The sequence below is a fragment of the Manis javanica genome, chromosome 15 (assembly GCF_040802235.1).
Source record: "Manis javanica isolate MJ-LG chromosome 15, MJ_LKY, whole genome shotgun sequence".
In the NCBI taxonomy this organism is placed as follows: domain Eukaryota; kingdom Metazoa; phylum Chordata; class Mammalia; order Pholidota; family Manidae; genus Manis; species Manis javanica.
Window position 1 is genome coordinate 16,300,203 of NC_133170.1, and position 24,654 is coordinate 16,324,856.

The 24,654-nt window shown below is 34.1% G+C and overlaps 1 protein-coding gene across 7 annotated transcripts in view; it reads right to left on the reverse strand.

The window, feature by feature from the left end:
• PIK3C2G (phosphatidylinositol-4-phosphate 3-kinase catalytic subunit type 2 gamma) overlaps positions 1 to 19,499 on the reverse strand; it is a 319,871-nt gene extending 300,372 nt beyond the window's left edge. For 5 of the 7 annotated variants that reach the window (XR_012125937.1, XM_073223870.1, XM_073223867.1 and 2 more), the window contains exons 1-2: positions 18,791 to 19,412; positions 495 to 1,250 (exon numbers count right to left, since the gene is read on the reverse strand). Coding sequence is in view for 6 of the 7 variants with exons in the window: in XM_073223870.1 (XP_073079971.1) it covers positions 495 to 1,172 (678 nt within the window). In the remaining variant the exon portion in view is untranslated. Of the gene's footprint in view, positions 1 to 494; positions 1,251 to 18,790; positions 19,413 to 19,452 lie in introns of those variants that run through there. The other 2 variants (XM_073223865.1, XM_073223866.1) reach the window with 2 other exon arrangements.
• Between the last annotated feature and the right edge of the window lie 5,155 nt (positions 19,500 to 24,654).

Below are 24,654 nucleotides of genomic sequence, written 5' to 3' on the forward strand. Positions count from 1 at the left end.
TTGAGCAATAAGCTATTCCTGGAGTCAGATATCATGTCTTTACTTATTTGCATGTATTATGCCTCATATATCATGAATATTTTAAGAATATAATCAGTAGCTGTTGAATAGATGAAAAATCTTTTGCCTTGCAAAAATTATACAACAGAGTAAAATACATTTCATTATGTATGTTTCTGTGTGAGACTAATTACCAATAAGGATAGGAAACACTATCATCTAAACCTCTAAGTATAATATTTTGTCTAATAAAATGTAAGTACTCTACCATTTTATTTAGTTCTGATGAAACTGGAACTTTGAAAATTATATAAATAATTTATTTCCCACTAATTCAGGAATGCAGAATTTGTGAATAACTGATTTTTTAAAGTAATATTTATACACTTCCCTATTTAAGGTTAGTTACCCTCATTACCAAATTAATCCAGCACATTATCGATTGATTATTTTAGATTTGTATTTTTAGGTCAACATATATGACACATACATACCTCTTTGTTCTTTGGCCAGGTACTTTCCCATGTTCTGGGTAGAAAAGAACCTTTTAAAAACATCAGAGAAGGTTCCACAATGTTCCTATTTCTACTCTTTTCACTCTCTTCTTTTGGCATGAAGTCAGTTGAGGAGGATGGATATGCAGGAGGAATGATACTTTCAAATCCTATATGATAGTTAGGATTTTCATTTTCTAATTCTCTCCATGAATTAATTTTATCCAAATGAGTTGATGATGGAATTAAAATACTGGATCTATAATTCGCAGCATCATGGTCTTTTCCTACGGGTTTCCCACTAGAGGTTTCTGTATTCATGTTTTGAGGATTTGGTAGTGCAGAATTCCTAAAACCAATTACTGGTGATTTCCTAATTTGGTGATAGGAGAGTTCTGAACTTTTAGAAGCGAATTCATTCAATGATATTTGATGTATTTTATCAAGTGAATGCCTTTTTGAGTCCCTGCTTGGTGCACTGGGCACAAAAATGGTGTTTTCTTCCATTTCACTCTGATAGAATGGAATTTCATTACTGATCTCATCTACTAGCTGATCAAAACCCACACTGACTTGCCTGGGAAAAAGGGGTTGATTTGCAGAGTGAAATTCTTGGTGCTCATGCTGTTCTTCATGTGATTCACTGGAATTTGGATCTGTTTTCCAACAATATTCCATTCTTTATTTTTTGTAATTGAAAGGACTGGCTCTCCTCCAAATATCTCCTTGATGATATAATAAAAGATAGGAATTTTCCTAGAAAAAAAAAAGACAAAAGGAAACAAAAAATTAATTAATTACAAATAAAAGAGCTTGCCAGAGATAAACATGATAAATAAACAAACGACTGTTTTGAAATTTCTTCCTACCAAGTGAAATAATTTATGAGTAATATAAAACTTCATCAGAGCTCACAACATTAAAGTCTGTTGAAGGAGTATTGACTTCTGATAGAGTGATGAAATCCTGTGATAGAAAAATCAGTCTACCTCAGTTATGACAGGAATTTCATGAATGAAGCCCGGTCAGTATTTCCCTTTGTATCCTTTTCCTACTAAAGCTCCACTTGCCTATCTCATCATTATCTCCCTCTGTATCCAGTCATCTCTTAGCATGCTAGCATGCCAAAGTATTTTTCTTATTAAACAGCTTCTTCTTGATCTGTAATCATTCCATCTCCAGACATAGTCTTAACTTTTTTCTCCCCTCCGTAACCAGTCACCTTGTAGTTTGTCTAGACCTTTCTTCTCATCTTCAAAACTCTTTAAAACAATTGCAAACTTATTCTATCAGTTTTGCAAAACAACTTTCATTAAATTCACCAATGAGATTCATGTCAGTAAATTCAACTGACATCTATCAGTTTCTATTTTAATTTATGTCTTTGTAATACTTGATTCCATTCACCATACTTCTAATTTTAAAATATCTTGCCTTTCTACTTTGACTTTCAATGATCCTGTATTTGCTGGTTCTTTTGTTTTGCTCTTTCTTGAAGACTATTTTGCCTATTACTCATTTTCCACATGGCCCTTGTCAGAGCTTCTTTTCTCCTCAGTTATTTTCTCCTTGTAAGTTATTTCATCCCTCCTGTGGTTTAAATAAACATTCATATGTCAGTGGCTCCAACCTGGACTATTCTTATTATTACCTTACTCAGTATCTCCATTTGGAATTATTATTATTTTTGCCTCCAAGAGAAAGTCCAAAACTTAAATCATAATTCACCCAAGAACCTGCTCCTATTCTAGTATTTTCTGTGACAGAAAATGGCACAACCACATACTCAGTTGCTCAGATCAGAAACCATGGTGTCATGTTTGAGTCTTTTCTTACCTCTGTTCTTCTATATCCAATAAACCACTAGTTTCTGTAGAAAATCCTTTTTCCTTTCCTTGTGTACCACTGCCATTCCTAGTCTAAAGCTTTCTTCTTCTCACCTAGAATTTTGCATTGTCTCTGAAACTGCTTCTTCATTTTCTGCAGTCCATTCTCATGTCCAATAATCCATTATATTATAGTGATATGTTTAAGAGGCTAACCAAATTCCCTGGATCTTTTCAGTGGTTTCCTACTGTCTCAGGGTAACATCCATAGATGTTACATATGTAAGATTTCCCATTAGATCATTAGACCATGTTAGTGTTTCTTACTTATAACTCAGTACCTACTTCTTTGCTTCAGAGTAGTTGCACATTTGCATTTATTGAACAAATGATTTGATGAATTTTAAAAATTATAATTGGGTTACAAGAAAATGAAATAGAAAAGTATTTTTGTCACTTTAATGAATGCATCAATTCCCTTAAGAATTATGTGTGTGTTTGTGTGTGTGTGCATTAAAGACAAAATGCATTTGAAAGAATAATTATTATAAAGGTTAATTATCAAATATGATTTTTTACCAATAGGCTTTGCAATGGCAATTGATTTTTATTATATTGGCACTAAAGATTTACTTAATGTTCATGATCCCCTAAGAAATAAGTGAATTAGATTTATTATACTTTACTCAAATTGAACTGATAGATTTGGGAAAGATTTTCAGGAAATGTAAGTAAAAATGTAAAGAATGAGGTGTCAACAAGAAAATCTATAAAATGTTATTCCAAATTATTCTAACTTATGGGTCACATAGATACATTATCTAGCTGAATCCCTCTTGCAGAAATTGCCATTTTTTCTTCTCCATGTTAGTAGTGAAAGCAGTTTCATTAAAACAAATTATGCTCCTTTATCAATCTTTGTCACTGAACTCAGAATTTGTCAGTAGGTGTGACTTTAACTCTGACAGCCATACTTAATATCCTGTTTCAGTTTTCATTAGCCTAGCTTGCTCTGTCTCAGCTTAAATGCGGTAAATGTGGTTATATGAAAGTGACTTTTACAATTTTGAGTGGTTTCAAAAGAACTGATCAAGTTTTTTAAAATTATTATTTTTTATTTTGTGCAGCCATAAAGGAGGTCTTTAAATAAGGTACCTGTGGCCCGATGTTGACATTAAAGATGACTTTGGCTTTATTGTCTTGTTGTCCATACTAATTATAATGACACGTAACATTTTCTGAGCATCTACTCTATGTTACTGCTCTATATACACATATTTATTTATATGAATTAGTGTATTTATTTCTCATCTTATACCCTGTGATATTATTCTTGTCACTTAAATGAGGAAATTGAGGCATGGAAAGGTAAATCGACTTACCCAAGGTCTCAAAATTTGTGTTCACATATTTGTTTTAAACAGAGATTAAAGAGAGGCACATGGGTGATTGTGTCATACCAATAATCTAGAGCATGCCTGACTTTATGCACTGTAACACAGCATTAACCCAATTCAAACTATCTCTATGAAAAGTACTGAAAACATTTTGATTTTTATTATGCCAATATTTTTCAATTATTGCTTGCAACATTAGAACTTGAAAGATTTAGAGGCCTGTGTGAAAAAATTCACTATCATGAAATAAAGGACAATGAAAAATATTTATTCATATTGAAAATGTAACATAAATGAAACCTTTCCTGTATTCATTTTTTAAAATACTAAATTTGGAGATTTTAAGGGATTTCTAAAATTTAAATCTCCTCTTTACCATCACCATCTCAAAGCTAGATTATTTCTTAGACTATAAGCAAACAGAAATGTTATTTAGTACCACCTGGAAAATATCTTCACTTTGAATTATGAATAATGCATAAAACAATTAATACCTTGACTTTGAGGCAGAACAGTACATACAGATAAACAGCAATTATGACATAATCGAGAGGGCATGGCTCTCACTTCCTGACTTAAGTAAGATCCTACAGAACTATAGAAAATATGTCTGGTAGGCAGAATAATGGCTTCCCAAATTTTCCCGTGTCTTGATCGCTGGATCCTGTCAATACGTTAGGTTACATGGCAAAGAGTAGTTAAGGTGGCAGATGGAGCTAAGTTTCCTAATCAGTTAATCTGAAAGTAGGAAGATTATCTGAGTGTATTTAGTAAAATTGAAAGGATCCTCACAAGTGGACAAGGGAGCAGAGGACACAAACAGAGTAATGTGGTTGGAGAAAGACTCAACTCACTTTACTGGCAGAGGATGGAAAATGCAGGCCATGAACCAAGGAATACAAGTTGCTTTTAGAAACTAGAAAAGACGAGGAACCAGATTTTCCCTAGAAGCCTCCAGAAAAGAGCATAGCCCTTATAACACCTTGATTTTAGCACAATGGACCCATGTTGTATTTCTGACCTACAGAATTATACGATAATAAACCTGTGTTGTTTTAAGCTGTTAAGTTTGTGATATTTGTTACAACAGCAATATAAAATCAATACAATATGCAAAACTGGAAGCTGCTTCCTAAATTTATTAGAGAATCAGGGGCTAGAAGTCTAGCAGACCACACAGAATAGTCCTGTATTTTTTGTTAGTTCAACTAAATTCAGACAGGGATATTTTGAAGGTGTTAGTAATGATAACGTAGTATACTACGATTGCTTATAACCTTCAGTTGAGTTCAACTTTCAAGAGATCAGTTTTTATTCAGGGTTAATTACTCATCTGGCCTGAAAAAGAAGTACAGACAAAACTTGGGCACCTATCAGAGAAAGGGCAGCCCCTGCCAGCTGTTTCCATTTTTTTAAATCCACAAAGGTGTGAATATCATCCAAATATCCCTAGTGTTCATAAGGAGAACAAAAATGTTAATTTTACAAAAGAAGGGAGTAGAAAGAACCTTTCTGAAAAATGTCTGTTCTTGATCCAGAAAGTCCTGACTGTTTCATTTGTAAATAAGTATATCTGCAGGGGAGAGATGAGAAGGGGAGAAAGTAATAAATTATGTGGTTGAAGAAAAGCTATTTTTATTTCTGATAACAAATCGTAAGCATTGAAAATTTACCAGTTTTAAAAATATATATACATGTCATGGAAAATAAAGAATGTGCCTACATGAGACATGGCAAAGTCTAATCAAGCTAAACCGTCAGTGTTTTCAGTAAGGTGGAGGGAATTTCTATGCTTTGGTAGCTAACCTGGTTCCTGAGAAGACTGAGCTGGAGGGACGATCTGAAATGCCCACCTCTCTTCACCTTCTAAGCCAATTATATATGTATCATGCAGAGACAATACAGACACTTAAATTTTAGCTAGACATAAATCTGACCTTCCTCAACTCAATTTCCTGTATGAATACAGAGAAGACCACAACCTATTTTATACACAATATATATACATATAAAATACATATACATACACACATATATAGATATATGTGTGTATGTATATATAATTTATATTACCTTACTTTTTCAATTTCTAATTAGGAATTGAGTGATAATGTAATCATATTATTATTTTCAAGAGCTCTGGTAATATTTTTACCTAAGTGAAGACAAGGGGTGCTTGGAGAAAACATTAATTTCTAAATGGTCTCTAGTTGATGCCTTTTTATGCTAACAATTGAGGTATAATCCTGTAGAAGCCACACTTCCCATTAGCCTGCCTAAATCTTCTATATATATGGAAAATTTGAAGCCATCACTGACTCTTAATTTTGGTAAATATTTTCTTGAATAAATCCATTCATTTATTCCTACATCTATTTACTATTTGCATATTTATATATTCAGTACCTGTTTTTATATATTGTGTTGAGATCTGTGGAAAGCACTGGGGTTACAAAAATGTTAAAACACAGCTCTTGCCTTCAAGTAGTTCATAGACAGAAATTTATAATATAATACAAAGTACGAATCACTGTAATAGACAATGGCCTCCATTTTGTTTGGAGGAATTTCATGTAGAACACTATTAAGCTTATTTTAAGCCGTAGAGAAAGAAAAGTAAAATTCACGAATAACATATTTAAGGTCTATATATTGGGTATGTTTTTGTTTAGAATGTGCAATACATCAGAGATGATAATTTAATTTTTTTAAGAGATACATTTATTCAGTGTCATGATCAGATTATTTCATTTAATGATCAACAGCATGGGTGCAAAAAAAAAAAGAAAGAAAAAACAAACTACATTAACACCCTTTGTTGGAGTGGTTTACCTTTCCAGAGATCAGAAACTAAAATAACCTATTATGCAATTAGTCACAAATACAGTCCTTGAGATTTTTGCCCACATACATGCTTCTTGTCTAAACCATGTCTTCTTTATAGCAGCTAGGCCCTGCCACTGCTGTGTTTGGCTTAGAAGTTCACAAATCTGTGGTAGTCTCTAACTTTCCTGTCACTCCTCGGCTCTCTTCTCCTGCTCAACTTTGTTTCCTAGCATTATGCATTGTGCAAATCATTGCATAGAGACATTATTTAGTGCAAGTCGTGAAACCTGATTTCAAGAATGTTTTGGTTCCCAAGTGTTGTTAAATTTTCAGCCTTAAATATAACAAAGCAATTGAGGTAATTCATGGAATTCATCTGAGTATGTCTTAAGAGTAAATAAGACAGGGAAAAGTTAGCCTCTGGCTCTGACGTAACTTTGAGGGAAATGATCTGGTGGATAGGACGCCTGTTTCATGGAAGGACAAGGATAACCGGGGAGTAGTATACCAACTGTGCACTGGCCAATCCTGATAGCCCCCTTAAAACCTGATACATGGATGGGCTCCAAGAAGACAGCCTCATGCTATTTTGGGAAGAACAAAAATGCTTCACTTATTGTCAGACAGATCAATCCTGGAAAAAAAATACCAGGATAATGAAAAAACAGTTATGGATGCTCTTGTCTCTGAATACTACAACCAGTATATAGGTCTCTTTCCCCTAATTAATATCTCTGTTATAGAATGTTCTATTAGTAATGAATGGGTGAATGTGACAATTATTTTCGATAATTTACTGACACTCAGAGAAATCCTTTGTATTAAACCTATCAACAATAGCATTAGGAAAAGTAGATTGTAGCTTATCAAAGGGAAGTAAGAGATGGAAGAATAGCAGTTTTCCAGATAGGTTAAGGAAGAGGAAGAAGGAGCCTTTAAATTGTTTCCCTGACCGAGGATACTAATTTTGCAAAGTCAAGGAGAAAAAATAAGAAGGAAGAAAAACAGGGATACCTAAAAGAGGGAATAAAGAAGATGTGAAGTACAGAAGGACTAAGATGAAAAGATGAAAGAAAGGTGAGAAATGAAAAGGTACTTTGTTGCAAACAAAGTACTAAGTTACAGCAGTGAGAAAGACCAAATGGTCTATCAGCTAATGGGAAATAGGACTGTCTTCAGACTTCTTGGAAGCAACTCCTTGTCCCAGAAGAAAATGGAGTAGTGATATATTTAAGATATCAAGGAAAGAAAATGTGAACCAAAAATATACATTCACAAAAACTGATTTCCAAATTAAAATTTCTCAAATTATCATGATCACACAAGACCTTAAGGGATACTGATCTTATGGGCTATTTGTTAATAAACTACTGGAGAATTAACTCCAGATAATCAAAATCACAGAGATACATCAGCATAAAGACCATCAAAGTGCATTAAATGTGTGTTTTCATAGAGAACTCAAATGAGTGATGTAAGAGACAGTTTCATATGGCTGTCTGCACTGATGATGTAGATTCAGTTCAACTTTAATAAAAGGTGGGGGAAATGAGGTGAACATGTACAAATTTTGTCAAAAACTTCTTTTGTTAATCATATAGGTGATCATGTTCGAATTGCTATCCTCAAAATATTTTGTGTGTAACACTGAATAAAACAAATGAGTAATTCTAGCTTCCCCAGTGCCCTTGAGAACTAGTATTCTTTATAGGACAGAATTAGAACTGAGAACATCAGAATGAACTCTGTTTTTTAAAAACTATCTAACTATTTCTTTCTTCCAGGGAAGGCCTGGAAGTAATACCCATCTCAACAGCAGTGAGCATCCCAACATCAGCTTGTGGTATTGAAATATTACCACGTTAAGGAAGCAGAGCATCTTGGAAGACAGGCTGATTTGGATGTAGGGCAGATAATGTATAAGATGAACCTAGGACATCCTATTCTCTAGTTAGTGAGGAAGATATCAGGGAAGACAAGGATGCATCAATAGGAGGTGGTGAGAACCAACTTGCCAGGCTCCCATTGGCCAATAAGTTTAATAACTGGAATGGTTGAAAACATATCAAACATATTTAAAAGCATGAATTCATCACACATGTACACACATACAACTAAGTAACTGCCTTTGCACAACACAGGGTTAAAATATGCAATAAAACTTTTGTGGTTTTTTATATGAAATGACCACTACATAACTAATAGATGAAGCAAAATTTTTCTTTGTAGAAGTATTGCAGCAAATAAATGAAAGAATGATAAAATTGTCTCATCAATATTTTACAGTAAGTCATGAATTATAAAATCTAGGCATCAAGCATTGGTGGCTGCTAACATCACAAAGAGAGATAGTCAGGTATTTTTTGCTTTCTGATGCAGAATGCAAAACTATCTTGGGGAAGTCTTGCCAAAGAATCTAACCTTAATCTACCTGAGTAAGCCTACGATCCAATCACTAATGCACAAAAAACACAAGAGGGCAGAGGAACATATTAAACTAAATCACGATGTAAACTGATACAGGAAAAATAAGCTAGTTTCTTCAACAAATAAATTGCAAGAATAAAAGGAAATAGAGATGAAATGCATTAATTGAAAAAGACCATAAAATCATACCCACCTCAAACAAACATCCAAAAAAAATAAGGCAAAACAAAGCCATGCACCTTAAGGATACACATTTGGATGATAAAACTATATAGAAAAGTGTGCTTGGGAAAATGGGAGGGTACTGTGATGGGGTGCCACACGGAGGGTTTTTTGGGTGGCAGGAAAGGAAGGTTTGTCTCTTGACACGGAGGAAAGTTAGAAGGTTGTTCAACTGGTAATAGTACATTCAGCCTTACATTTGCTTTGTGTTATTGTTCATACCATAAATTCTAAGAATGGAGTTGGGAGCTTGATTTGCTGCACATACCAAACTTGAGGATTCGTACAAAATCTAAGTGAAGATGCTCAGTAAATATTTGCCCATATGATTCTTCCATTCAGGAGATAAATCTTAAAGTGAGCCTTAAACCATAAACTTTGTTTAAGGACAATTTGGAAATTAAAAAGAGATCTAATCAATCCTAGTGTGGGAGACAATCAATATTAAATGGATGGACCCAAAAATAAAAGTACAAAATAATATGAGAGGAAGGAAGAAAACTATAAGCCACTATCACTTCACTTTGTCTACTTCTGGTCCTGGTAAGAGGGAAAGAAGTGAAAGGCAAGTGGTTTCCTGTGAAGAGCCTCCTTGGGAAGTTGCATTATATCACTTCTGCTCACATCCATTGACCTGAATATTGACTGCAAGGAAGTCTGGGAAATGTAGTTCCTTATTGTGTTGCCATGAGACCAGTAAAACCCCCATAACTATTCTATTATTAAAAAGAAAAATTCATCTAATTTAGCATATTATTTATTTAGAATGGTTTTGAAGTTCTCTGGAAGGCCTGGAGTTAGACTGTGAAATCTAGACACTGAACCAGATGTAACTAGGAGCAGAAGTCCCAAATGAATGTGGAGGCACAAGGTCAGAGGATGTCAGTGAGTAGAAGGGACATAGGTAGTGGAGCAAGATGTCATGGGGTTCTGAAGAGTGGACTGTTAAGTATAAAATGTTGAAGAAGAACAATCTCTAAGTCTGTAGCTACCTGGAAGAATGTTGGCTTTGCCTCCTGTTTCTTAGTAGTGGGGCATGGGAGAGGGGACAGCTACCTCAGGAGAGCTGCAAAGGGGCAGGTCCTTGGGAAGAGCCAGATTTCCCTTCAGGAAAAAGGAAATGAAGGAGGACTAAAGGAATCAGAAATCAGGAATACATCATGCATAAATTAAATCTCAGCTGGAAAAAAATGCCTCTCACTATACATTTTACAAGTTGGTATTTCTGTCATTCTTACTTTGAGGGGCTATAGAATATAAAACACTAGTTACAATTCACTACTAATTCTTAACATTGCTTGTTTCATTTAAATATCTTTTAAAAATGAATAACAAAATGTTAGTATGTTTTTAAAGAAACAACTTAAGGCATATCAAAATTACATTTTTAGAATGAGACCATTCTGAAAAGGATTTATATTTATGAAACATTATATATTTTCATTTTAAAGTAACAGCAATAGATTGTTCCCTGTCATTTCAAACTGTCTAGAATTGGAGTAAATTCACAGTTATATAACACATATATAATTTCATAGGATCCTGGTACAAACTTATTTGGAGTACTTTAACTAGTTTCATTTGATCCAGGAACTTAACACTTAAATATTTTCTTGGAAAACAATAATAGCACTGGGCCTATTCCAGAGGCTACACATAATTCTATGAAACTTAAGCAAATTGCTATTCTACCATATTCTCTAATACATGTTTTTTTAATGTACTTTTCTTTTGTTACCTGAATCTACATATTTCTAAATAAATATAGAAGGTATTTATTTATATTGCCATATTTATTTCCATCTAACTTAAACTTCATTGTTTGAATAGTAGCACAGTTTAGCAAAATTTTCCATACATGTGAAGGGTTACCTTTTCTGTCAATATTTAAGAATAGAAGTAAGTAGTTGAAACAAGCCAATAACAGTTTTTCCTTTGGGGATTCTAATGAATCTGAAACTGAGGTACTAAATAGTTTTATCTAAGAAATGAAATCTCCTTACGTGGTAGTGGCTTTCCAGAACATGGTTTGGGAAGAAATGTGCGACTGAGCAAAACTTAGGGACCAAGAGTGCCCTTCTACCGCTGCTGAGTGCGTGAAGGGGCGGGGCTGGGGGCCTGGTGCCGCATGGTTTCCATCGCTGCTTTAGCAGCTAGAGACACGTCCATGTTTTTCACCAAATGAGTTTAAACCTATAAGTGAATTAAATATTCAAAATATCACAGATATTAAAGATATCTATTTAATTATATTTAGTATTAATAGTCATTCGCACAAGATCTAAACTCTCAAGAAATCTGTTTTAACTGAATCTTGGCAAAGTTATTGATACGATTAACTTTTTCTGAATATGACTTAGAAAGAGATCCTACAAATGTTAAAAAAGCCAATAGTAGGAAAAACCAATAGTAATATGAATACATTGGTAATATTAATGTTTCTAAGGACTTGTTTATTGTACCAACCCATACAACGAGATATGCTGCAAGGCGTTCTTTAAAATATGTGGCTAATACCATAAGAAGAAAACAAATCCTACCATTTGCAACAACATGGATGGTGCTAGAGGGTATTATGCTCAGTGAAATAAGCCAGGTGGAGAAAAACAAATATCTAATGATTTCACTCATCCGTGGAGTATAAGAACAAAGAAAAAACTGAAGGAGCAAAACAGTAGCAGACTGACAGAACCCAAGAATGGACTAACAGTTACGGAAGGGAAAGGGATTGGGGAGGATGGGTGGGAAGGGAGGGATAAGGGGAGAAAAGGGGCATTACTATTAGCATATATAATGTTGAGGGGGGGACACAGGGAAGGAAGTATAACACAGAGAAGAGAAGCAGTGATTTTATAGCATCTTACTATGCTGATGGACAGTGACTGTAATGGGGTATGTGGTGGGGACTTGATAATAGGGGGAGTCTAGTAACCATAATGTTCATGTAACTGTACATTAATGATAGCAAAATTTAAAAAAATTTTTAAAAAATGTGGCTAATATATGTGGCTTGAAAGCCTTTTTTTTACCATGTAAAACATAAAATTGAAAGGCATGTATCATATGATCCACCGCACATGGGCTACAATAGGAATGCATCTAAATCAACGAAGTGTAAGAGTTCAGTGAATTAATGTGTAAAGACTGAATGAAAATAATAGTAAGACAAAATAAAAATCTTTGAAACAACTGGAAAAGTTTGCAAGTTACAAAAATAAAAGCTGGTTAATAGACTGTGAATTTAGTAATGAGTTCACTTTCCTAATATTAGAATAACAATAATAATAAATAAGGGGTTTTAACAGCAGTCCAGCTGACTTTCTTTAGAATGGCATCTGGCTAGTAGTATATGTTTTAAAAATTATACACATATTTAAAAAATGTAAAAACAAGCGAATCTATTAACAGTAAAATATTACTAATAGCAAAGATTGGCAACCATTCATTCAGTCATCCAAATGTTTACCATATATTAGTCAAAGTGGATTAAGTTGAAATAGAAGAAGAAAAAAAAAATCTGTATGATACGTGCTCTATTATCTGAAGGAGATAATAAAGCAGTCTGAAAAATGGTAAGGAGATGACTCATTTCCCTGCTAATTTTACCTGACTTGGAGATCTAGGGTCTGATTAACCCTCCCGGCCACTCCAAAATGTCTGCAGCCACAGCCACTTAACCATCCTCCTTTTTATATGTCTAAGACTAAAGTTTGCATTAACGCAAAATATCGAGAGTATGTGCCTTAGCATTTGCTGCATCTGGGGATGTGAGATCAGAAAGTACTATGAGAAAGAGCGTAGGTAGAACATTTATGGCAAAAGAAGAACTGTGTGTTGATTGGAATTACCTAGAAACATGCTCACTTTTTCAAAGTAGACAACCACACACCAGACCAAGACAGATGAAGTCCAGCACTTGGAAAAATTAAGTGACTGCTAATGACCAGTAATTCAACTAAGTCTGCTCACATTGGCTGTTCCTCTAGATGGAAATCTGTTTCCTCTCATTGTTTATGTGGCTGTTCTTACAGCAGCCACATAAACAATGAGAGGAAACAGAAGCTACAGACATTGTTTATGAGTAATCAGTGTAGAGAAACTTCATTCCTAAAGGATGAATAGTTGGAAAAAAATCAGTATAGGAGGTGGAAAATATTCTGCAAGAAATAAAATGGCTGTTTTATAATCAAGACACAAAAGGAGAAGTCACTTTTGCAAACTATATGCTGTAGTGTACCTAAGTAAATGTTATAAAAACATAAGCTATATGTTTTTCATAGAATTAAGAAAAGTTGTATTTGGTTAAATAAGATATAAAAATAAAGTGGAAAATAATATAACAATAAAATGAGAAGTAAAGATGTAGAGGGAATGTGAGTGTGAGATGTTAATAAAATGAAGTTTACTGAGCTACTGGGAAGTAAAGAAACGAAAAGTTCAGTCACACATTTAAAATATTCATTGAAATCAGATGACATAGTAGAAAACAAATTTTGACATAAACATTGAGAAATACTGAATACAGAGAAAAGAAACGTGTGAAAAATGAATGAAAGGTGTTATTACAATTGAGAGAAGATATCTTACATCATATTAGTGAAATTCTAAAAAAGTGGAATAGAAAGAAGTAACATTGAAGATTGCAAAAATATATCTAATTGGGCTGAATAAGCACTGAATATGCATATCAAACATACATGTATGACACATATACACACAACCAGGAAATTTTAGGGAAAAAATGCTTTTTAAAACTTAAAACTAACATATTGACCCAGCAAAAAGGGGGAGGAAGAGGGAAGAAGACAAAAAAAGAAAAAGAAAAGTTTGCTTGGACATAGATTTCACCTTTAAATGCTAACTGTCTTAAGACAAGGGAACAATAAGTACATAGATTAGAGGGCATATATGTTTTATAACAATCATTCAGTTTGCCACTTACATGTGAGAACAGCAAAAACAAATTTGAATGTATGAAAGTGTCCTTTGTATCCTTCTAGTGGAAAAGGTGCAGCCATTAACAAAATTTAGTCAAAATAAGAAGTCAAGTATAGGGAACTAAGAGTAAGTATTGAAAATTGATTAATACTGACTTATTATGGCAAATAATTTTAAATGTAATAATCTCAAAATTATTTGGTATTAATAAGCTAGGTGAAAAATAAAACCTGCAACTAAAACTGAAAGGCATGCTAAATTTTCTGTTCTCAAGAGGAAAGAGGAAAGAGGAAAATTAAATTATGCTATGTCCTTTTCACTGATCATTAAGAAACAAATAAGTTTGTATACACTGGTTTGTGTATATATATATATATATATATATATATATATATATAATTGTTAGGTATTACAGAGACAAGTACTTAAAGAAAAACAGGTTGTATAATTTTCAAATACTGGAAGAGTCAAAACTTGATGACCTTTACATTATAATCAGCAGGAAAATAGGAAATTAAAAGTATATATTAAGAACAAAAAACACAATGAGGCAAGTAAGATTAATGGCATCTCTAATGACAGCATATTTAACTAGCTAATTGAATTAAAAACATTATCCAAAAAAATTTTTTTATTGGGTAGATTTTGCAACAGAAACATGAAAAGTATGATGGAAAAGTTAAGAGAAAGCTATTTCCAAGTATGCTATTTAAACATGCATACACACATAGGTACACATACCAATACATACACACATACACACATGCACACAAACACAAAATGAAGCAGAATAGACAATTTTAATAAATAGTATCAGAAAACAGAATATAGAGCAAAAAGCATTAAGGACATTTTATTGCAATTTCTAAAGAAGATGTAATAAATGTGAGTATGTATCAAATAAAAGTGTGTGTATGTGTATGTGTATATGTATGTGTACTTCTTAAAAAGTGAATTCACGGATACTTCTGGGATTTTGTAACCAACTTAATTTATTAATATTAAGTTCTATATTTTTCTTTTATGTTTTCTTTTTTCATTTTCCCAAGCTTGAATCTTCTAATAAATAGTTCATCAATAAATCATAGCAGAAAAAAGAATTTGGATTCAATTTTTTTAATCATTCATGATTTTTTAAGTAGTGAACTACAAATGAAAAGAACATACTTTTAACAGAAAAAAGTATTTAAAAAATTTTTTGCAATTAACAACCAAATTTTATTTAATGAAGAAACACTATGAGCTGCCTTCTTCAAATTAAGAATGGGATATTATTCTTTTTATCAAATTATTTTAGAAATTCTAGTCAATAAACAATAAATAAGGATGTAACCCCTAAGAAAAGTATTATTATTTATAGATGATATGTTTGTGTATGGAAAATGTGTTAAATCCTTACAATATATGAAGGTATAATATTTCAACAAAGGATTTAAAATTATAAACTACAAATAAACTTTGGAAGAATTTATACATTTAATTCAATACTCATATTTAGGAAATTGATAAGCTAATTCTAAGGCATTTTGGGGAAAGTAAAGCAGAGAAAAAATATTTGTAAGAACTTGTATTTGAAAAATAATAAACATTTTAAAGACACAATAATTAAAACTGTGTACCAATTGAGCAGTTATAGACATATGCATCAAAGAAGAAGAGAAAATGCATGAATAAACCCTAGCACATGTCAATTTTTAGTTTACGTTGGACATTAAGGAAAAAATGTTGGGTTAGTTACTAGATGTAAACAGGCAGGCACACCAAGTTAATCAATTGGATAAAAAAATATTAACACAATTAAACATGGATTACAATTGTAAAGTGAATTCTATAGGGAACAAAGGTCTAAATACACATATCACTAATTTCTCTGGATAAACCTTTTCTTCTTGAAGGTTGAATATCAATCATGCATATGCATATGCAAAAATATAGACACACACATGATGAATAAATAACCAATCTGATGTTTACAGAATTATCTCAGTACTCTGGGAGAAGAACATCTTCATGAGGAACCAAGGGAAGGGAATTCTCAAGATAATTGAGGAAAGCAGCTGTTGAGTGAGCAAGTGTGCCGAGGCCCCGAGCATACCTTTGGAGAAGAGACTGTCAGTCTCAAAAGATAGTAGAGGAAAAAACGTTAACACCAATTTCAATCAGATGAAGACCAAAATTATGGCCCATCTCATGTGGCATTCCAGCTTCTCACTATGAGCCAGGTAGATGCTTTTCTGTTTCAGATGATATTTAGCCCAAAGGTAGAGTGTTCATGAGAAAGTGTTCTGAAACAATGGATCCAAATGCAGGCTGTCTGTTCACACAGCTAATTTTCCTGGTTTTGCTCATATGCCGTCCTCAAGAAGTAACTCTCTTAGAAAGAATTGCTCCTATACAAAGGTGCACATGTAGAGAAAATCACCAGAATGGGACCTAAGCACAAATATCACAAGAGAAGAGGAAACCAGAATGATTGGGAAAAAATCAGAGGAGGAAAAATAAGCCAATATTCAGCAAAACCAAAACCATCTTTCAAGTTGTAGAACAAATAATAAAAACATATTCTCATGGGGGATGGTGAGTACAACTGTAATAAATATGTGGATAATTCTAAATTAACGTTGGCAGTAAAAACACAAATTTCTAATTTGGAGGTGAGAATAAATTAGATAATTAAAAACTAGACCACAAGGCTATGTATGTTAGGGTTGAGTGATCCAAATTTTCAAAGTTACTTGTATTGTCCAAGAGGAAGTATGAACATAGATAACTTTAGATTTTTCAAGAATGCATTTTGAATTTTTAGATGTAACCATTAACATATAGAGGGTGAAAGGACAAAGAAGTGAAAATCAAGAACCTTTGATCAGTTTGCAGGAAGGTCCCACAGTGTCAGGAAAAACCCAGAAAATAGTGTCAAATAAAAACATCTCTAAAATGGCAGAAATTAATAAGTGTATATCAGAAACACATAAACGTAAATGGTCTGAGTATGTCATATAAGATCTCTAGATTGTTACATTGTGTTAAGAAAAAAGGCCAATTTGGCTTAGTAGAGCCATGTCAGGTACACAAAGATAAGGATTGCTTAAAATTCAACGAATGGAAAAAGATAACCTAGGCAAATAATAACAGCATAAAACTGGTGTGGTTATATTAAAAACAAACAAAACAGTCCTACCAACAAAAAATTATGTCTAGAGTTTATAAAAGTAAAAGCTTCACTTTCCCTCCTGGGTATCTCAGATATATACTAAAAGTTATTCCTTCAAAATTTAAACAGCAACACATTATAGAACTGTAAGAGAAATTGACAGACCTACTGCCATAATGAAAGCATTTAATAGAAATCTCACATGAAGATCAATTAGTCTAAAAAACCATTAGGCGTATATAAGATCTGAAAAAACTAATAAGGTTGATGTAATGAACATATAGAGAATATTGCATTCAACGAATGGGAGTTGCACATTCTCTTTAAGGACATGTATTGCTTCTCAGAATTGACCATATATTTGACAACTTTTAACATGATTCAAAGTCAGTGTATTCCATAGACCATTCTCTGTGACCACAACATAGTTAAATATCAGTAAAAAGAAGGTAATTTGCCAAGGAACTCATTTGCTTTCAACTTAAAACATTTCTAAGTAACTGAAAAGGAAAAAAAAAAAAACAATAAAATTGGAAAACACTTAGAAGTACCTATAAAGTTGTTAAGAATAGAAATATTTTTGAGTAAGTTAGAAGTCAAAGATGCACACCCTCATCTGTAGCTGAAAATAATCATTTAAAATATTCCATCTAACAGGTAAATCATAACTAATAATAATGGACAAATGTCAAAAAGACTATTGTTAAGAGCTGATAACAGTTAAAACAGATTTATGCTTAAATATCTATAATGGTTAATTTTTTTCTATGATTGTATATCATTTCATCAGATCATAAATTTGGAAAAACAAATCAATAATTTAGTTAGAAGTACAATGCAATATCTTTCTAGATAGAAAAGATGATTGTATCACCAATTTTTTCCTGAGCTCCAAGAGAATTGTACTCTGCTTTTTGCTTACTTGAAGAGGGCTTTCCTACCAAGAAAACGATCACAGCTCTGAGAGAAAAAGAGTGAAATCATGGCCTGGTGGCTCACACTGGCCCCATCTGAGCTTGCTCATTCAGTGAATCAGTTAGCTTATCTACCTCATATGTACCCTTTTCTCTAGTCGCTGGATGCAGCTGTCTTGTTTTTTGTCCAGCTCACAGTACTATTTCCTTATGCTTAGTTCACAAACTTGCTTTCTATGTGGCCCAGATAGATAGCAGAAAGACGTTTCTGGAGTATGACTAGCATATCATAGAAATAGCCTAGAGTTGGAATAAGAAAACCTTGATTCAAATCCAGCTCTTAATGATGTTATTAATGACATAGGTGACATTATTCATTAATGTAGGTGACGTGTTCTTCAACCTCTAATCCAAACAATTAGATTTCTGATTCTGTTGGCTGATACTTTAGATAATGCATTTAAGAAGTTTGCGCACAAGTTACGTATTACTTTTTACATATAGGGCATATCATTTCTGTCTTTAATCCTAAGTATCGGTAATGTTAATAGCTTGCCAGGTAAGAAAGTAAGGGGATAACTGGGACACATACCAACTTCACAATGGCCTCCGGTGAGCTGCGTACACAGGTAGGCAGACAGGACAGGGCAGGAGTCCAGCATGGAGTGACAAAACAGGAAGAAACGGCTGCTTTTCTCCAGTGGGAACTCTAGTCAGTTTGGAATCCAATATTAAGAATATCCACCCTTCATTCAGTAAGACTTTGTTTTGGAGTCATCACTGGCATGTGGTCTGCAGTCTTACCAGCACTAGCTTCAAGAGTTGAAGAAAATGTGTACAAAGGAAAACGTACGAGCAGACATGCCTGGAATTGCTCCAGGCTCTGACGGACATGAAAGTGAGAGTGAGCGGTCAGGAGGTGATATAAAGGGCATGGTATCAGTGCAATCCATGGGGTCAGCCAGAGAGAGGGAGGGAAGGAGGGAGAGAGAGCGAGAGGGAGAGAAGGAAAGTGCGAAAAGGAGAGAGAGAGGAAGGGAGGGAGGGAGAGAAGGGATAATTAAGGCTTAATCAGTTCTTCCGGAAATATCCATTTTCTGGAGAATGTGTACAAACTTATTCAGATTTTAAATTCATCTACCGTTTAAGTTTCACAATCTAAGTAAAGAGCCACTCTGCCTCAACGGTACATTTGAATTCAAATATTCTGTGTATTTGGCTAAGTACAGGAGGTTTACTGTCTCAGTCTCTTACCTGAAGCATACATCTTCCTGAATTGAAACATGATCTCATTTTTTTCCAGAGTGAAATGAGCTCCTACAAGCTCAAACATTTCTATTTCAAGGGAACATTATGCTTCCACTGGAAGCATTTATTCCTGTTTGACAGGTTTGGCATGTTTAGGAATCTATTTTTCATCAAAACCCCAGAGGGTTATATGGAAAAAAGGAGTTTACAGAATGAATACAGGATTTATGCCCCAAACATAACAATAAATTAGGCTCTCTGTGCCAAACAGTATCTGTGCCAAAAGATAGTGAACAGCAATATATAAACAAAAATATATTTTTGAAAAAAAAAAATAGTTGAGTATGTTTCTCCTCAAAGTACTTGTGCTCCTGCCATCATGCACTGGAACGTGGGAGTGGATGGGACACGGGAACCAGCGGTTGTCATTCTCAGTGGGAGAAGCAAGTTCTTAAAAATGTTACTCTAGCCATTCTGTGCATTTGACTAATGAGTGATTTTCCTTGTTTAATTGGGATTTAATGTGTTATTTTAGTCAATTTTGTTTGCTCAACCTTAGGACGCACAGTAATTTCCAATTTAAAGATAACTTTTATTATCTAATCATACTTGAAAGAAGAAATGAAAAGGAGTATTTACAAAGCTAGCAATAAAGTAGACGTGGATAGGTGTGTTGTTTAGGTGTATCACTGTTGGAAATGAGCAACGTGTTGAATTTTTGTAGCAACACACAAAAAAATTATCTAATTGGATCCAGGTACCAGGTTCAGCCAGACACATGCTTGCTTTTTTAGGGAAAGTTGTAGGAACCAAAATATGTTGTGTCACCCTTTTGTTACTAAAATGCATAACAAGGATCCTCATTCTTTCCCCTCATTTCCTTCCTTTGAATTTTGTTATCTGTGGAGTTTTTGTTGTTGTTATTGTTTGTTTCTAAGATTGATTTCTTGGATGGGAGGACAGGGAACAGAAAATTGAACTACATTCACTTTTAGTGCTGTTGATGAAAAGATATTTATACTATGAAAGGTTTAGAATTGCATTGTCTCATACTCCTTTCCTTATAGAGCAACAAAGGTGTGAGAGGTTAAAAGTGACAGCTTAGCCTAGAAATGGTGGTGGTGCTCCAGGACGATGAATGAACCTTTAAACTTTAATCATAACCTAGATTGAATTCTTCACTTGGGGACTTTGTAAAGGGACAGGGGTTTAAAAATAGCTTGACATGTAGTGATTTTTTTCTCAATACATTTATACTAATAAGCATTTACTATCACTTTAATTTCTAAAATGAGCCACTAATTTTTAAGAAAATAGTTCCTTGAAAAATCAGAAAATTTTTGTACCTACAAGTCATTTGTTGTATATTAGAGTAGACTCGTGTACATTTTGAGGAGAAGCTATGAAAGCTGGACTAGTTTGAAAAGGCACAATGTAATCTTGAAAAGCTGAAAGATTAGGGTTAATACAGTTTGATAGTCATTATTTAATAACAAGAAAGGGTACCAAAATGTACCTTGCACTTTGTTTCCTTCGAAAATATGCCCTTCAATGCTATCTAGTTCCTTATTTAATGAGTGTGCTTACTTTAGTAGAACTTATAATTAAAAATAAAATCAGTTGTACAAGAATTTCTTTCATTTTCTTTTTCATGGCTTTGTTCTATGCCTACTACTTAAAACGCATAAAGTCTTGCCTCCAATATAGTGGTCTACTTCTACTCATTTTTCAGGCAACGCATTTAAGAGAAAATGATCAAGCTTCAACACTGAAATTGCAAGTCTTTTAGGGAGAAAAGGCAATCTTTACAGTGTCAGTTTATTGAATTTCCCATGTGTTGTGTTAATATTACTTTAGGTTATTTTGTTTATGCTTTTAATAAAATGCAAAGTTAAAAAGTGTTAGAAACAAGAACTTTAATGTCTTGGTGGATAGACTCCTAAAACTTTCCTGTTCATTGCCTTAACAAATCAATGTCCAAGTACATAAAATCTACCAATTTTATTTTCCCCTTCTCTTAGGTAAGCATAATTTCTTTGTTCAAAATGCCTTAATTTTAGAACACACATTCCAAGATAAGTTCTGTGCTAGTCAGCCTGTAGTCTTGCCTCAAACCTGGGAAAGATTCTTCCAGTCTGACCTTGCCAGTAGGGTAGAATTTAAGTCACCTTTAAAATTGAATACAAAGAACCTTGAGACTGGCTCCATACATATTTCATGTGTTCTCAGCATTTTCCCTACCTCTCATTCCCTTACTAATGTTCTTTGCATAAGCCCTTTTAAAAGTAGAACCTCACTTATTAAGTCAAGAATTCTTATACAGTATCTACTGAGTGCTTAGCAGCTGCTTGGTGCTGGGATAGTGTGACTAACAAGCCAGACAGGTCCCTGCTGTCATGGAGGTTCAAAGGACAACTTTTCTCTCCTAGCCCTGTTGCTTCGTAGAGTGATCTGAATATAGCATATTGTTGAAAAACCAGTGAAGGCAGTTGCTGAGATGATACAGTTATTTGTATATCCTTATTTCAAATATTAGGAAACTGACCAAGAAAGGAAAATGTCTTGCTCATGTTATTTTGAAGTTAAGCCAGCTGTGTTGTTGCTATATTAAAAATAAATCTCTTGTTCTTTCATTCACTTTAGTGAGGGAGGAGGGAATATGTGAATCAATAAAGTATGAAATCTTTATAGAACTTTCAGACCTTCAAAAATGCTATTTATTTAAAGTCTAGAATAAAGGAGCAAGAAATTGATATTGATATTTCCAAGCCTTATACAAACTGGGTTTCAGAACATTCTTTGTGAAATTAACCCAATCATTTTATTTTAAAGGATTATTCAATTACTAAAGAATAAACACAGATGAAAGGTTCATTAAAGCGCATTCAGTTGGAATAAAATAGTACTTTAACAATACCTGCTTTGCCAGGGTGCTCATTGGTCATTAGAAGAACTGGTGAAGGCTGTGAATTGGTTCATTAAACACCATTCTGAACTTCTTCCTCATGTACCTGACTGTGGATTTTGAACAGTTTAAAGTGAGACTTCCCACATGCCTTGCAAGCTGGAGTCTGGATGAGAATTTGGTTCTACCAGTGAGATGTATTTGCACCAATTTTAGAAGGTGGAAGCAAGGAATATTTGTGTTGCTTTGTGCTTCCTTTTTCTACTGGCAAGCAAGATCCTGGCTTCTAAAGCAATATTCCAGGGTCCATTCTTTACCTTAGTTGGTGTTGAGGTAGCTGTGGCAAAATATTGGGGTCAGCTAATTCTCAACTTCCTAGTTATGAAGTTGCCTTTAAAGTGGAAGGTCTGTACTCACTATATCCACTGGTGGCCTCGATCCCTGGGTGTGTCAGTTCTGAAGTGTTCTGTTCCAGTCTAGAGCCCACACACAGGCTTTTCTTTTCATTGTTGTTCAAAGTTAATTCTCTGTATTAAAATCTTTCCTTTCTGCTATAACTATTTAGGTTTGTTTCTGAATAACACAGTAGCATGCCAGACTATGACTTGTTACCCACTCTCTGTTCTTAACCTCTGTCCATTGGAGAATTTCAACTGGTCACATATCTATACAATTAAAACTGCCTTTCTCAGCTTCCCTTACTGAGAAGTGTGAACATATGTCTAAGTTGTAGATAATGGAATTTAAACAGGTGCTATATTTGGTACTCCTGGTTTTTGTCCATCAGAGGACAGAGCAAATAGTATTGCATATTTCCCTCTTTTGGATCACTGTGTGCTGGCAAAGGTTGAACGGCCAGAGACAGAAGCCACATGTTAAGAATGACAGCGCTCTGCCAACAGTGAGCCACGAATGCCTGAATTATTTTATGAGACATATATTTCTATCTTATTTAAATGCTGAAATTCAGACTCCTTCATTCTTTTTTAAATAGCATCTTAATCTTTTTTTAACATATTATTGATATACACCCTTATGAAGGTTTCACATGAAAAACAATGTGGGTACTACATTCACCCATGTTATTGTTTCCCCCCCATACCCTACTGCAGTCACTGCCTATCATTATAGTAAGATGCCACAGAGTCACTGTTTGCCTACTCTGTGCAACCCTGTCTTCCCCAATGTCCCCCCAACACCATAATGTGCCAAAAATAATACCCCTGAATCCCCTTCTCCCTCCCTCCTCACTTGCCCTCCCCCAACCCTCCCCTTTGGTAACCACTAGTCCCTTCTTGATGTCTGTGAGTCTGTTGCTGTTTTGTTCCTTCAATTTTGCTTCTTTGCTATATTCCACAAATTAGGGAAATCATTTGGTACTTGTCTTTCTCCACCTGGCTTATTTCACTGAGCATAATATCCTCCAGCTCCATCCATGTTGTTGCAAATGGTAGGATTTGTTTTCTTCTTATGGCTGAATAATATTCCATTGTGTATATGTACCACATCTTCTTTATCCATTTATCTACTAATGGACACTTAGGTTGCTTCCATTTCTTGGCTATTGTAAATAGTGCTGTGATAAACATAGGGGTGCATCTGTCTTTTTGAATCTGAGAAATTATATTCTTTTGGTAAATTCCTAGGAGTGGAATTCCTGGGTCAAATGGTATTTCTATTTTTAGTTTTTTGAGGAACTTCCATAGTGCTTTCCACAATGGTTGAATTAGCTTAACATTCCCACCAGCAGTGTAGGAGGGTTTGCCTTTCTCCACATCCTCACCAGCATTTGTTGTTCTCAGTCTTTTTGATAGAGGCCATCCTAACTGGTGTGAGGTGATATCTCACTGTGGTTTTTATTTGCATTTCCCTGATAATTAGTGATGTGGAGCATCTTTCCATGTGGCTGCTGGCCATATGAATTTCTTCTTTGGATAATTATCTGTTCATATCCTCCAACCATTTTTTAATCAGGTTATTTGCTTCTTGGTTGTTGAGGCGTGAGAGTTCTTTATATATTTTGGATGTTAACCCCTTGTTGGTTATGTCATTTACAAATATATTCTCCCATTCTGTAGGATGCCTTTTTTTTCTGCTGATGGTGTCCTTTGCTGTACAGAAGGTTTTTAGTTTGATGTAGTCTCACGTGTTCATTTTTGCTTTTGTTTCCCATGCTCGAGGAGATGTGTTCAGAAAAAATTTGCTCATGTTTATATTCATGAGATTTTTGACTGTGTTGTCTTCTAAGAATTTTATGGTTTCATGACTTACATTCAGGTCTTTGATCCATTTCAAGGTTACTT